The sequence below is a fragment of the Aedes aegypti genome, chromosome 3 (genome assembly GCF_002204515.2).
Source record: "Aedes aegypti strain LVP_AGWG chromosome 3, AaegL5.0 Primary Assembly, whole genome shotgun sequence".
NCBI classification, from domain to species: domain Eukaryota; kingdom Metazoa; phylum Arthropoda; class Insecta; order Diptera; family Culicidae; genus Aedes; species Aedes aegypti.
Window position 1 is genome coordinate 404,653,402 of NC_035109.1, and position 16,247 is coordinate 404,669,648.

Below are 16,247 nucleotides of genomic sequence, written 5' to 3' on the forward strand. Positions count from 1 at the left end.
CAAAACAGAATCGTTGCTGGCCCATTATAGTTGTCTCTACAGCGCAGATATCACCATAATGGTCTGAACGGCCCATTTTGGCGGCTTTGGTCGATTTTCTTCAGCCATCTCGAGCAAATATTACACAATCAACTCTTTAAAACACATTTGTTGGCTCTGAAAAGGGCCGATTGAATTGTTGAATTTGCGTGACATGGACACATTTTGACGTCGCACTGGTTGCGTCCTCCTCGCCCGTTGTTCCATTCGCGTCCCGTTGAAAACTGAGCTGAGAATGCGAAAGGCACTCGAGACTTGCTCGCCAACCATGTTCACAGTCTGACGGCAAAAAGAAGAATGAACGAAAAAGCAGGAATCGGTCTGCTTTTATTGACTGTTTAAAGATAAACTTGCGACGATCGACGCGCCACCATATTTCATATGACGGAGGTTATTAGAACTAACTTGGAGGTGATGTTTGGGAGGTTATTTGGCAATTTGGAGGTTAAATCATCTCCAAACACTAGCGATTTTGCGGTTTGATGTTGACGTTTGATCACGAATAGTGCGAAGCGGAACGCAAAAGAAGCGTGGAAAACTGCTTGCACGTGATTGGTTGCGTAAGAAAGGGGTCGACATTTTCCCAACTTTCAATAGTTTATTGCCAATAATCAATAGTTTTCTCCATTCGAGGAAATTGTTGTATACATTTCCGACCGATTGGTGGGAAAATATTGAAAATTTATCGATAAATGACTGAGTTATTAGCGTTCAAAATCTTACATAATTTAGTATATTGCCGTAAGACGTAGTTAACGTCAAAAAAATAACTTTTGCAGTTACGAGTACTTGGCTTCGGCTACTGAATCGATTCAGTGAGCACTTAAAAGTTTTGCTCCTGTAAATCTTTAGGACCAGATGGGATTCCTGTTTTGCCCAGAAGAGATTTGATTTTGACATGTTTTGAAAAACCTACTTGTAAGCAGTTTTTGCTACCGAATACCTGCCTTACCTTTTGCCATTCTTGGTTGGTGAAGAGTCTTCGATAGACCCCCTAACCAGGGTTGCACTACCTACAATTGGGTCCTAAAATTTTTAATGAAATCTTGTTTTTATTTAATAACACGAAAAAGCATGTTACTGTAACTACTTTAGCAATTTTTCCCGCTCAAATAATGGCTATATCATGTTTTAACTTCAATTTAAAAATTTGGTCCATAAATGAACCTTGACACTTTTGATCATGTTTGACGTTTGCTTAGTCGACAAAAACACCACAGGGGTTTTAGTTCGACCACTGGGGTTGTTCCTATCTGACATTTCGGAAGGGACACGGAAAACAAAATACACCCAAAATTTGAGTTTAAGCCAAAGGATGTGACAAAATCTGAAAAAATGCTTTTTGGGCTTAAACCAACTGAAAACATTAGAAAATTGAGTAAACATGTGTTTTTGGCCTAAACTTAAGCGTTAGGCACTAAAATTGGGACAGGGCTTTAGGACCCTATTTGGTGCTGGAGAAGGTGCTGATTTGACAGCTCATTATTATTGCGTCGTATGAAGAAGCGAACAGTTTTAGACCGATCAGTCTGACCTCTTTTCTAGTGAAGTGGCTTGTACATTCGCATTATCAATTATCGCATCCGTGATGTCTATTTGGAAAGCATACCTCTTCATGTGAATCAACATGCATTGCAATGTGGAAAGTCCACAGTGACTCTTTTACAAAAAGTTGTATACGATATTGAGAAAGCATTCGCTCATAAGCAATCCTGCTTGGATATTGAGGGTGCCTTCGATGCCATGTGTCTTCCGATGCCACATTGGAAGCTGCACGAACCCATGGGCTGTCTACATTGATTACTGGATTTACCAAAAACTCAGAACCGACATCCCTTCTAGACATTGCGTCAAGCAGCGATTCGAAAATTGAGTGTTTGCGGATGCCCCCAAGGGGAGTCTTGTCACCACTTATTTGGAATCTAGCAGATACGCTATTGAGGCAACTCAAAAATAGCGGTTTTCCAACTTATGGATTTGCCGACGACTATCTAGCTCTGATAGTTGGTATGTGCATAAGCACCCTATTCGACCTGATGCAAAGTCCTCTTCAGGTAGCCGAGAGTGGGTGTCGCCAATATGGCCCTTCGGATTACCCGAATTACACATCTATTGTTCTTTTCACGGAAAGACGAAACCGCGATGGAATTCGACCTTTACGTCTTTTTGGCACTGAAATTGATGTAACTGATCGAGAGGTATGTCGGAGTCGTTCAAGATTTCCAACTTTCCTGGACATCTTACATTGAATTTAGAGTCAAGAAAGATTGAATGGCCTCCGGTCAACGTTGGCAAACTTGTGATAAAACTTTTGAGGCCCGAAGCATATCAAATGGATTTACACAACAGCTGTTCGACCGACATTGGCATATGGATGTCGAAAAGGCGAAGTTAGAACAAGCCTGGGATACCAGCTATCTCCAAAGCATGCGAGGCTCTTTTCAACGTTGCGCCACTACACATCTTAAACAAGAAGCACTTTCTTGCTCTTACCGTTTAGCGGGATTTGGGGCAAGTGTGCCACCTTAAGCAAATTGTTCTCTAACTTTGTCTAAAGTTTAAAAATCCCGCCAATTCAGCCTCAAGATGTTAGTTTCACATCTTTTCATAAGCACTGTGCCATTTAAAAAGAAAATAATTTCAAAAAGTATTAGTTTTGGAGCTCCTCAAATATCATCCAAAATACCCTGATTTTCAACACTATGGGGCAAGTGTGCCACCCTTATGGGGCAAGACGGCCATCGAATGAACATTCACATAATTCTACTTGTAATGAAATTTTCATTATTTCCTGTTAATATTGCTAACAAAGCAGAGCCTGATTGACAATTTTATAAATATTTTTAGGTTTACCGTCATGAGGGGATGCTTTATAACAAGGTTCATCACATGTGGAACTCTGTACTAGTCAATTCGAATAACTAAAATCGGTTTTTTTGTCTCCATTCAATGGGATATATGAATTACTCTTTCATTATGGAGGATCTGTATAATATTACACTAGATCAGCACTAAATCAAGGTAAAATATTGATGAAAATAAGTAAAATAGTTCTTAAAACGCCTAAAACCATGTTATTATCGAATATTTGTAGAAAAAAAAAATCATTGTGGGAGCAAAAATGTTCGCCTTTCGTTTTCTACACTTCAAAAACCACTACTGGTGCCTCATTTTGGTTCATTATCATGATTTTGTTGATGATGTTTACATTTTTATGAATTTCACCCCAACCATTTTTGTTTACCAAAAAGATGGCACACTTGCCCCAAAAAGTATAGATTTCAACCAAAATGGATTTTGTATGTAAAACTAAATATTTTTTTCGTTCAAATGCCACAATTACTTACACATTTGTATAGCTTCACAATGTACAAAACGTTTGAAAAATTCGTTATTAATTTACCTCTCACCATGCTATTCAGAAACAACAAAATCTTATAAAAAATCACTGAAATTTTATGGTTTTCACAAAAGTCGATGTAAATACGTGAAAAATGGAGCAATTTGCGTCAAATTTTGACCATTGTATTATGGACTATAAGGGAACATATTGTTGAGCTCAAATAAAAAATATAGTTTGTAGTTTTTACAAAAATCAGGGGTGGCACACTTGCCCCTATGGCACACTTGCCCCAAATTCCGCTATGGGTACTGAATATACTGGAGAAATGAATCGGAGATTTACACACACTTCGTTGTTTCCACTTTTGGTGAATTAGGACAAAATTGTCCCTGCTATAAGTGATCTCACAATTGCCTGTCACTTTCTTTACAGGATATTCAAAAGAGGACGTCTGGCTATTTGGAAAGAAGTATATCAAACAATATATGTAGTATGTTACACTGATGGCTCTCTCCTTCAAGGTAGAGCTGGGTGCTGGTGAATATTCTCGTGAGCTAAGACTGAATCAGTTCTACTCACTTGGTAGACACTGTACAGTTTTTCAGGCGGAAATATTTGCTCTTATGTGTGGAGTGCAATTATCACTTCAACAGCACGTAATGGGTAAAGTCATATACTTCTGTTAAGATAGTTAGGCTACTTTGAAAGCTCTTGCTTCGGCCAACTCAAAGGCGAAGCCTGTCGAACTCAAATTGAGGAACTGAATTCAGTCAACTCTGTAAACCTTGTATGGCCACCTTGTCATTCTTCCATCGCTGGACGTGAATTGGCTGATGGAGCATCGCATGACTTCATTGGTACTGAGCCAGCTATTCCAATTTCGAAGTGCTGGGTGAAGCTTCAGATTAATTCTTGGGCGGCAACTCAGCACAAGCAATACTGGAATCGTTTGGAGTCGTGTCGTAAAATAAAATTGTACATTACTGAACCATCTACATTATCGAAAAATGATGTTTCGTTCACGGCCATTTTACATCGCCAGTTCATTTTAAAAATCTATCTCCTACAAATGCCTAAATACGCCATGAAAGTCGTCTAAATATTTATAATCATTTATATGACATTTTGTGCCATTTGTTATGATATATAATTTATTGAAAGTTACTATTCATAAACGGAGCCGAATACATTAGGCTAAAAGGAATTCTCGCTGGCAAAAGAATCATAGCAATACAATCCATTCCCATTTCCGGGTTTGCATTGCTCCCCCTGCCGCCGCTCACTCTCGTATTTCGTCTACTTATACTCCATCGCCACTCGTTGTGTTCCCCCCCCTCCTAATCTTAAGACTTGAGTTTTCCCGCACGTTATGCAATAAATGTGCACGAGGACAACATCATGTAAAAGGATGTCACACGATGGCAAGGCCTACTCGGCACACATACCAACACTCACATATGTAGCACTACATCGTATCGTGTGTACATAATTATGGTGCGAATAGTAGGCGCACAAAACTAGACGCCAACTGCTCGGATCGGACTCGGAAGAAGCAGCATAATCGAGGGGGAAGTCAAGTGTGAGACGAGGAGACGCCACGGCGCGCGGCGAGGCGAACAAAAGATCGATTAAATACCGCCGATATTGTCGTTGCTTCCTGACACGGAGTAGGCTATGTCACTCGCTCGCGATGGCCTCTGTCCTAGATTATGCTGTTGTGGAGACATGCTTATTTTAAGACGTTTCTTTGTTTCCGCCGTGCAAGGTTATGCTTCCTTGTTCGATTCGCGGCGATTCACGAATCTATGGAGATATGGGCACAGGGATGCCAGGTGATTTTTCCCAATGTCTTCCAATTGCATGGACAAATGTCTTCCAATGTCTTCCACTTAAAATTTTTCAATTATCATGCTAACCTCCTAGTCCTAGTCCAAATTTCCGGGATAAGGTACAAGTAAAAATAAAGCAAATGTCAAAACTGAAAAAAAAAACAGTTTTCTGCTTGAAAATTCCCAATTCTGAGAAAAATACACACAGATGTTTTACTTTCATAATAAAACTGCTGTGTTTTTTTTTATTTGTTGATTTCAACGCAGAAAACTGCTTTTTCAGTTGTGACATTTGCTCCATTTTTTTAACTAAGCTCTCCTTCATCATGTTTGACATTATTGTTAAGGAATTTCTTCAAAGAAATCCTCCACAGCTCCTCTAGCATATTGTTTTTAAACCATGCTTGTCAGGCAATGGTTGTGCATGGTTTTATTTTTAACCAGATCTCAATTTAATCGGAAGCTTCCTTGGATATGAATAATTATTCTTGAGATTCTTCACAGATTACTACATGAACCTTTAAAAATATATCTACATTCATTTAGTCAAGGAATTCTCCAGTGATGTTACATGAAATGTTCCTTCAGAAATTTTCTATGATATTCCAAGCCAATCACCTAGAAACTTTTTGTTCTTCGTACAAGAATTTCTTCAAATGTTTAATCAGTGATTTTTGCAACAATTTATCCCAAAATTTCATAAAGAATTTCTCCAGGAATTCCTCCAGAAATTTTTATACAGAATTTTTAAACACGCCCACCTTCTTCTCCAGTAATCTCCAGAAATTCTAGCAAAAATAAAATATTTTTTCTTGATTTTCTTCATATTCTTTAGCAAATATCTCAATCTCATGTACTTCTCTATGAATTCTTCTCGTGATATTAAAAATTTCGTAAACAGTTTTCAAACAAGTTACCCTAGAACTCCTTTTATTTTATTTTTTTTTTTTACATTTCAATCGTCGCGACAAGTTTTGTACAACACTGTTTAAAAACCTCGCTTTTTTCCGGAAGAACTGCCAATAAATTTCCGGTGAAGCTCCAGATGAACTTTGTCAGAATTGCTGGAAAACTCTGTATGAATTCCTGGAGAAACTTTGGAAAAATTCCCAGATCAATTGTGGAGGAATTCTTTAAGAAACTGTGGAGGATTTCCGGAGGAACTCTGGATTAAGTCCCGGAGGAAGACTGAAGGAGTATTCAGAGAAACTCCAGAGGAATTCCTGGAGGAACCCCGGAAGAATTTCTGGAGAAACTACGAAGAAATTACTTGAGGAATTTTTGAAAGTAAGGAATCCGTAGGGATTTCAGATGGAACTTTGACGGAATTTTAGAAGAAACTCGTAAGAAATTCCAGGACGAATTTTGGATAAATTCTTGGAAAAACTCTGGAGGATTTCCCGACGAAATCTAGGGGAATACTCAGAGTAACTCCAGAAGTTTTCCTAGTGGAACTCCGGAGGATTTTCGAAGAATTACTGGTGGATTTCATGAGAAACTCTGATTTAATTCATGGAGAAACTACGGTGAAAATCCGAAGGTATTCCCGGCTCCAAAGGAATTTCCGAAGGAGCTCCCAGTGGAGCTCGAAAGGAATTCCCGATCGAGCCGTCCAGATTTTTTCCGGGAGATTTTTTCCAAAAATTCCCCCGGAGATTCCCCGAAGAACTCCTCCGGGATTTTCTCCAGGTATTTCTCATGTGATTTCTAATTGCAATTCCTCCGTGGATTTCGTCCACGATTTGCACCAGGAATTCCTCAGAGGATTTCGGATATCAATTTCTGCGGGGATTTGGTCTAGGATTTTCTCTGAGGATTTCGTCCAGAAATTCCTCTGAGGATTTTCTCCAGAAATTCTTTAGGGGATTCTTCCAGGGAATTTTTCAGGAGATTTCCAGTAATTTCTCTTATTACTTTATCCAGGAATTCCTCCAGGGTATCCCTTTCAAAAACTATTACTCTATGGATTTTGTCCAGAAATTCTCCCGGGGATTTCCTTCAAGAATTTCTCTGGGGATTTCCTTCCAGGAATTCTTCTGGGGATTTCATCCAGAAATTTCTTCAAGGATTTTACCAAGGAATTCCTCTGAGAATTTCCTTCAAAAACTTCGCTGGTAATTTGCTCCAGGTATTCCTCCGGGGATTTTCTCCAAAAAATTCTCCGGAGATTTTTTCCAAGAATTCTCAAGGAGATTTCCCCCAAGAATTCTCAAGGAGATTTAGAACAGCAGTTCTTTCAGGAATTCCTCTGTGGATTTCATCCAGAAATTCTTCCGGGGTTTTACTCTAAAAGTACCTCCAAAGATTTCATTAGATTAAGCTTTCCTCCAGGAATTCCTTCGGAGATTTCCTCCAGGATTTCGTCCAGAAATTTACTTAGAAAATCATTCGGAGATTTTTCTGAGAATTAATCCTGAGATTTCTCCTGGGAACTCCTCCAGAAATTCTTTCGGGGATTTTATCAAGAAATTCCTCCGTGGAATTCATCCAGGAATTCCTACCAAGGATATCCTCTGGCAATTTGCTTTAGAAAATCCTGATAGAATTCCTCCGCGAATTTTCCCCATGAACTACTCTGGGATTTTTTCCAGAAATTTCTCAGGAGATCTCAAATAGCAATTCCTCCGGAGATTTACTCCAGAAATAAATCCCCGGACGACCTCAAAGGGATTTTCTTCATAAATTTATCCAGCATATCCTCCGAAGTTCCTCCAAAGCTCCACCGGGATTTCGTTCATAGCTCTATTGGAATTGTTACGCAGTTCTTTCAGGAATTCTTCCAGGATTGTTTTTGTCGAATTTCTCCCATGAATTCCTTTTCGAGTCCTCCAGCAATTCTTCCGGAGTTTCTTCAGCAATTCCTCCGGAGTTCCTCCTGGAGTTTTGGAGGAACTTCGGAGGATATGCTGGATAAAATCCAAAAGAATTTCTGAAAGAACTCCGAAGGAATTACCGGTGAAGGTTCGAAGGAATTCCCGGAGAAACTCTCAAGTAATTCCTGCAGAAACTCTGGACAAAATCCTAGAGAATCTCTAAAGAAAATCCTGGAGGAACTATGAAACAACTCCGAGGAAATTTCATGACGAACTCCGGAGAAATTCCTAGAGAAACAAAGGGGGATATTCGAAGCAATTCCCACTGTTGGGAAGGAACACCAAAGGAACCTTTCAGGGATTACGGAGGAACTTTCAAGGAATTGGTAGAGGAACGCCAGAAGAAGCTTTGGAAGAAATCTAGAATAATTGCCAGTAGAAATCCGGAGGACATTCCGAGGAATTGCTGGACAAAATACAGAAGAATTTCCAGAGAAAATCCGAAATAACTTCTTGAAGGACTTAAAACAACCTGGAGGAACTCTGGATGAATTCCTTGAGGAAGTCTAGTGAAATTCCCGGAGAATTTTTTTAGAAATTTCCTGAGGAACTCTGTACAAACTCCTGGAGGGAATGTAGTGATTTTTTCGAAGCAACTTCAGAAAAACTCCTAGAGGGGCTCTGGAGCATTTCCGAGGAATCATAGTGAAACCCCCATGAGTCGATGTTCCATTATTCGATATCGACACATGAAACCCTACAAAAACTCATAATTTCATGGTTACTATGATGATCCCCTCATACAACTTTCAGTCAGTGATCCTTTCAGATATCGACTCAGAGAGGTTTGACTGTACTTGAGGAACTCTGGAGAATTCCTGGAGAAATAAAATCCCTGGTTCCCTGAAGCAAATCCCCGGAAAAAAATCTGATGGAAATCTCCAGAAAAATTTCTGAAGGAATTCCTGAAGTACATCCCCGGAGAAATTGCTATTGAAAATCCTCTGTAGAATTCCTGGAGAATATCCCTGGAATAAATGTAGGGGGATATCTCCGGAGTAATCCTTGAAATCCTTGGAGGAATTCCTGGACCAAATCTCCAAAGAACTTCCTAGAGAAAATCTTTTGAAAAAATCGCCGAAACAATTTCTGGAGAATATCCCTGTAATGAATTATTGTATGAAATATCTAGAGGGGAATCAATTACCTGGATGGAAGCTCCGGAGAAGTTCCTGGAGCAAATCTCTGGAGAAATTCCTGGTGCTAATTTTCAGAGATATTCCTGGAAGAAATGTTCGGATAAATTCTCTGAAAAAGTGTCCGAAGAAATTTCTGTACATCTTAATGATTTTTTAGTCGAAATCCCCAGAGAAATTCCTGGACGGAATCTTCTGAGGAAATCCCCGGAGCAGTTGTTGGATAAATCATCGAAGGAGTTTCTGGAAAAAATACCCAAATAAATTGTTGGAACAAATTGCCGGAAAAATCCCAAAGGGAATTCCTGGCCTAAAGCTCCGGAAAAAATCCTGGTGCGAATCCCCAGATAAATTGTTGGATAAAATCCTGAAAAGGATTCCTGGAGGACATCTCCGGAGGAATATCTGGACGATATACATGAAGAAAAGTTTTTGAAGGAAATACATACCCGAAGAGATTCCTGGAGCAAATCCCCAGAGAAATGCCTGCAGCAAATCCCCGGAGGTATTTCTGCCGCAAAATCCCGGATGAATGTCTGAAAGACATCCCCCGAGGAGTTCCTGTTGTAAATTCAGTTGGACAAATCGGAGGAACTTCAGTAGTATTCCTGGAAAAACTCCTGGATATATCTGTAGGCTGACTTTGTTGTGAAATATTTAAATATATCCCTGTAGAAATATGTGGTGGAGTCCTTGGACGAATTCCTAAAGAATTTACCGGAGAAATAGCCTTATGATTCCTTGAGGTGTCCTATATGAGTTCCTGAAGGAATAACCGGAAGAATCGCTGGAAGAGTAATAAATGTTGTTTGGAAAACAGCTGCGATGGAATATTGTTTCTGTTTTTACTTACCTAGGAACTAGAGACGCTGGCAGTATCAGCGAGAAAAATTCGAACTGATTAACAAACATGTATCAAACCTGTTTTGGAACAGTTTTAAGCTTGGTCCAAATCCGACCAAAAATGAACCAGGCAGTTATTCTGTTCCAAAAAAATAGACCAGAAAACTGGTATTGAATAAAAGTGGAACAATATTTGCAACACTTGCTCCAATTTATAACATGGTTCAAAAATTTGGACCACCAGTGAAGTTGCCCTAGGATTATCCATTGTTGAAGGAATTCAGGAGAAACCAGTGGAAAAAAATCTTGCAAGATCCCTGGGATAATTTCAGAAGCAAAAATTGTAGCTCTCACAGGAAAAAAAATCATATGAGAAACAGTTTACTTTTTTTATGAATTCGTAAAAAAAATACACGAGCAACACTGAAACAGGTTTCGAAAAGTCCTTGTAGGAATCCCTGAAAAACTTTGATGATTCCATGGAATAATACTAAAATACATTACTAGAATGTCTTAATAAATCTCTGCAAGAGAACCTAAAGAAACTCTGGAAGAATCCTTGTCAGAATTCTCAGATCAATATCTGAAGAAATCCTTGGAGAATTTTCAACGGAATTCGGAGAGGGATCTCTATAGTTTGATTTAGATGTGCAAAAATCTTTTAGAAGAGTTTATGTAATTTCCAACTCATATGTTCTTTTTCCAATTGTAGGAATTTTAAAAATGTCAATTATTCTAAATTGTCTTCCAAATGTCTCCACAATTTCTGAAAGGTCTTCCAAAAATCTTCCGTCTTCCAAATGTCTTCCACACTACTCAAATGTCTTCCAATGGAAGACATGTCTTCCAACCTGGCATCCCTGTATGGGCATGAGGGAAATTTTTTGCCAAGCTCGCAACCACGATTGACAGCCGACAGCATCAAAACGGGATGTGTCTATGCGTTCCAAGGCTAATCGATGCCTTTTTGTTCTTCTTCCCTGATATTACTTTCGAATATTTGCGTATATGCTTGAGCCACGCAATTCTAGTACCGTAAACCGGGGTAACATTGAGCAGCTTTTTTGATATTTCTTGATTACTTTTTCAATTCTTACGTCAACTTTCACACATGGTTTGGAGAAGAATTAAAAACTTATTTATAGGATGTCGGTCCCAGCAGAGATCTTTTGGCGAGCTCCAGTAGTTGCGCTAGTGCTCCAGTAGTTTGGAATTTCAAACAAAATAGTTGAGTTTTACATTGGTTTAACATTTTTCCTTCGGAGCAACAACTGAAATCTTTCGAATAAAGCAAAAAAATCATCTCTGGGACATTTTTTCATGTCTATACTTCTATTAAAAACTGCTTCCATCAATTGATTCACTACTGGAACACGACTGCAACCACTGGCGCAAGGGAGCTAATTTTTTGCGAAATCTTAATTATTAATATGACTTTTTGAAAAGATAAAAAGCTGAAATTTGGCAAATCTACTAAATTAGAGGCGATTTATTTACGAAATGCGTTTTATTCTATAGTCCAATCTACTGGTAGATTAAAACCTGAGAGAGAGGAGACAGCTGGCTTAGATTGCGAGCTTCCAAAAGTCATGGGAATTTGTCACCAACTGTCACTGGGAAATCGCACATACGAAGGGCAGCGTGAAAAATCGTCAAAATTCAAGTAAACTTAATTAGAAACTGTAGGTGTTTTTCGATGATTTCACATTTCAAAAAAAAAAAAAAAAATAACTAAAAATAGTTGTGTGTTGGCAAACTGCAATTGATTTTTTTTTAAATTCATACCCTTTTTCATAGTAAAAAACAAAAAGCGAATATAATGTTGACCAAAATAAGTTCATCTGACCATTGTGCACAACACAAGAATAAAAGAAAGAGATCCAAGAAGGCATGAAAACATGCCAACTGTCAGTGAGCTGTCTCCTCTCTCTCAGATCCAAACCATTGTTACCCCCATACATGTCAATTTTAAATAGAAAAACTACATTTGAAGTTTCGATTATAACGATGACGGATTCTTGATTCTTATCAAAATCTTGACAACAGAATCGTTTTCAAAAATTCCATTGAAACCCTTGATTTTTAAAGCTCATGAATACAAGAATGAGAGGCATCATTCATAAATTTATAAATTGTTATCAAAAATTCTCCAACTTTCTCTGTAGAGAATCAAACTTTTTACGTTTCTTGACTACACTATAATGTTTATGGTTGCATCTCAGCAAACTGTGACAAGTTGGAAAATTTATGAAAACAGGAAACATCAAACAACGTTTAAAATCGGTAATTTGGCGTTCTGCTTGTTACTGAAAGTTGTTGTTCAAAGTTTTTGAGATTGGCGGTTAGGTTGATAAAACGGCTACACTATTCAGGCGGGAAAGTATACTGTAGGGGGAGCACTTTGTCAAATTCCATAAACCAGTGGTCGAGGAATGAATTTGTCATTATAATAGTTTTCTTTCAACTTCCATTTTATAAACCAAATGTGCTCCACCTACGTAACTGAATTTGTATGGTAGACATGCATCGGTACGTCTTAGGAAAGCTGTCTTAGAATCGTTATAATTTCATCTTTCATATAAGCTTTTCCTAGAGTTGTCCTTTCACCACTTGAATTGGAGAACCTTAGTTCCTAGAACAAAAAATATTATAAAATAAAGAAAAATATGAAATCCTGAACATACTCTGGGCCATGAATACAAGATTGATGAAAAAATTGACAATTAAATAACCATCTCAGATAACAGCCTACTAAGACCCAGCTATAAAATCGGTAGGCAAGAAATGTGAAATATGAATTCGTCCCCTTAATGCTACAACTAGATAACTCGAAAATCATAATTTTGAGATGTGCAACTTTGAAAGTATGACCGTTTAACAAGGTGATGGTTAAACGCAGAGATTATGATTGAAAAATAATCTTTAACTTGTGTATTTTGAATCACACGCTTAAGACCTGTGGATATTTTGCAGATCTAATTAAGAAAAATGTTTTGACATATTGAAGTCAAAAATTTCAAATTTCGAGTTATCTAGTTGTAGCATCAAGGGGACGAATTATCCCTCGTTATTTTTATAGCGAGCGTAAAAAGCTGGATACGATCAATGTTACTTGGAACCAAATGCCATTTGTACAAAACTTTTACTGACTCTTTGCTGATGTACCCGTTTCCGTAAATTCCCATTTAAATTGATTAGCATAATAGCACAAAGTTGTCGATAGCATCTCTCAACATTGCCCACTTTTGTATTGTATAACTGTAGTTTTAGTGAATAAAAATGAGCACCTTCCTCGGTTGGAAATGAAAAAAAATGCATGCTGTTCTAATAAAAACCGCTGTCTGGAGCAAAATCTATCAGTTGTTGTGTTTATTATTTATGATTTCCTTTCTGTAAGAAAAAAGCAACTATCTAAATTTAACAAAACAAATAAAAAAAAATCTACACACTGTCTCTAATTCAAATTCTGAAAATCTTAAATTTACTTTCTTTGATTTTTTTACAGAGAAATTCGCGGTTTGGACAAAATCGACAACAGTATAAATTCCTTTGATATACGATTGAAGTGGGAAGATCTCGCGCGGTTCATTGATTTCTTTCTAATGACAGTTTAGAAAGCAATATTCTATAGTTGGTAGGATGCGAATACCAATGCAGACTTAGGAAGCGTGTAGAGGAAATTACGGTGCGGAAAGTAAAGGGAGGAGCACTAGCTAAATAACAAACGCAATCAGAGTTCAGAGCATTTGCATTTCGTCATTTATTCACTTGTTTTCTTTCCAAAGTTGTTACAACCTTGAACGAAGCTGTGTTTGTTGAGTAGGCGCTGAAGAGGTGCTTTTCCATGCGACAAATGCAGGAGCAAAGTAGGCCATCATCTCTTCTAGAACCAATACGTAGGATTGGAATGAACCAAAAAACGAGGAAACAGTTGACGTTTTTTTTTGTGCGAGAGAAAGCGAGAAAGAGAGTGAAATCAAAGCCAATGGATCATAAAAATATGAACTAAAAGGAAATGAAATAGGTCACAGCTTGCTGTGATTGCTGGACAAGTCGGAACTATTGTATAGTAGGAAGATAAAGCAACCTTTGAATCAAGTTTAACGGTTTATAGCGAATAATATATACATAGACTAGATCGACACGCGAAACAGAAAAAAAATGAGTATTATGTTCGAATGAAAAAAAAAAGAAAACTTATTGTTATTACAAGGAGTTTAAAAGTTTACTTATGACAAACCACACACTCACCCTTCCACAAACACAGGAACCAAATCAAGTTGACTTACTTAACCATAAAAAAACAATCACATTTAACTTACACATTTACAAGCCATTGCTTTTACGAAGTCACCAGGTCAAACAACACGTGGACACTTGTACAAGTTTTGTTTAGTTAATCGACTAGACGTGTGAACAAAATCGAATAAACCACTTTGCAATCATAGTTATTCGTGGAGTTTCAGGGTACTCTTGCTATTATTTCACACACACAAACTAATTTATTTAATAATTAGGCAAAATAGGACAGTTAGATGATTTATGTTGCTCATTACGAAGAAGAACGACACTGAGTGAAATTTCTTTGTGTATAATGAAGGATTGCAGAAGCATTTATCATTTAAGTTTGTTTCAGTCCGAGTATGTTGTTTTTATGTTATGTCTTCAACTTTTCATTGTTGGATTAGCACGTCAAATCGCGTTACATTTAAACCAAACGTTGAAGGTGAGCTGAGAATCGTACATAGTATAGTGAAGAAAACAATGTTTAAAGTACTGTTTTTCTGCCTTATAGTTAAGAACGAAAGAAAAGTGACAAAGTCTTGAATCGACCTATTAGTAGAGGTGAAGCACCTTTCAAACCACACAAAGATAAAATCCAAAAAATTATGAGCAATTAGTATATATCAAAAGACAGCCGAATCCCCTCTAGAAAAAAAAAATAATTTAAAGAAAAACTATGAAGAAGAGTGCGGTCAGTCGCCTACTGCTCTCTAGAAGGAATGTCTTATTCTATTACCCTGCCCTCAACTAATCGACGACTGACGAAGACCTAACCTCCATCCACTAAAACTGACACACACGCGAGAACACGTGCGTTTGGGTGTGTGAATCAAAGCACTCGCTAGGGAAGGTCAGAACAGTAGGTACAGAGATCAAATCGCGATCGAAATGATGATGATGATGATGATGATGTAGTTGATCGAGAAACTGATATCTCTCTAGGTGAATTAGGGCAAAAGCAAAACAACACACTACAGAAATAAAACGGTTACCAAACAAGGATGTGCGAACGTCTCGCTTCTCGAGAAGTGGCACCCGGTTTTATCTCGAGATATCTCTTTTATCCGCTTGTCAGAGAGCGAAATCTACCGAGGCCGCGTTGTAATATCGTTTGTGAATCGTGTTTGAAAAAGTTTATCTTAGTTCCGTTTTTGTTTACGTTGTTGTCTAGGCGATCGCAAGCAGGGCACGGTTCATTGCCATCCGCATATTGCGAGGAAACGGGATCCGGGATCAGTGAAACCAAAGACGAAGTAAAGACCTTCATGGCTCATGGGGTAATAGAACAAGATCTAGAATGCTGTGAAAAGTGTACTGCGATATGTCAAACCTGAGTATCGAGTGTAGTACTAGAATTGGGACTCATTCTGAATCAAAATACTATGTCTTTATTTCGTCTTTGGCGAAACTAGGAATGGGGCCAAAAATAGGGACTGCGTTCTGATCGATTTAATCACTTTTGCAACCGAAACCCTACTAAAATTCGCCTACTAGGTTAAATTTAAAAAAAAAACGACAAAATTCTACGCCTACTACACCTGCCAACGATTCCCCTTACTTTCCTTTCTTCATCATCCGGCAGCGAACACTAACCCGTTAACAATTGCGACTAGTCTTTTGGATCGCGTCGTCTTCGCTCGATGCTAAATCGTATAAAGAGTCCAAAATGCAAGCCATCGAAAAAAAAAACAAACCAAAAAAAAAGATGTGACATGATCGAATGAAGATCGACAGGCCACTTCCAGGGGTGTGACTGCAGCATCTTCCAAACTGAGCAAGGATGAAGCGCAATCAAGTTTTGCGTGGCATGCGAAAAAGGCATGCGTTGCGGCGTGCAAGCAAGCAAGCAAACATGTCGGATGGCAGTTTGCGGCAAGTTGTGGATTGTAATGCACTGCGA

The 16,247-nt window shown here is 38.2% G+C and overlaps 1 protein-coding gene across 18 annotated transcripts in view; it reads left to right on the forward strand.

Annotated features, from left to right (window-relative positions):
- Window positions 1-16,039, forward strand: part of LOC5566699 (plasma membrane calcium-transporting ATPase 1) — a 277,219-nt gene extending 261,180 nt beyond the window's left edge. For all 18 annotated transcript variants that reach the window (XM_021855701.1, XM_021855700.1, XM_021855714.1 and 15 more), the window contains one exon: window positions 13,569-16,039. In XM_021855701.1, the coding sequence (XP_021711393.1) occupies window positions 13,569-13,606 (38 nt within the window). In that variant the 3' untranslated portion in view covers window positions 13,607-16,039. The remainder of the gene's footprint in view (window positions 1-13,568) is intronic.
- Window positions 16,040-16,247: the final 208 nt, after the last annotated feature.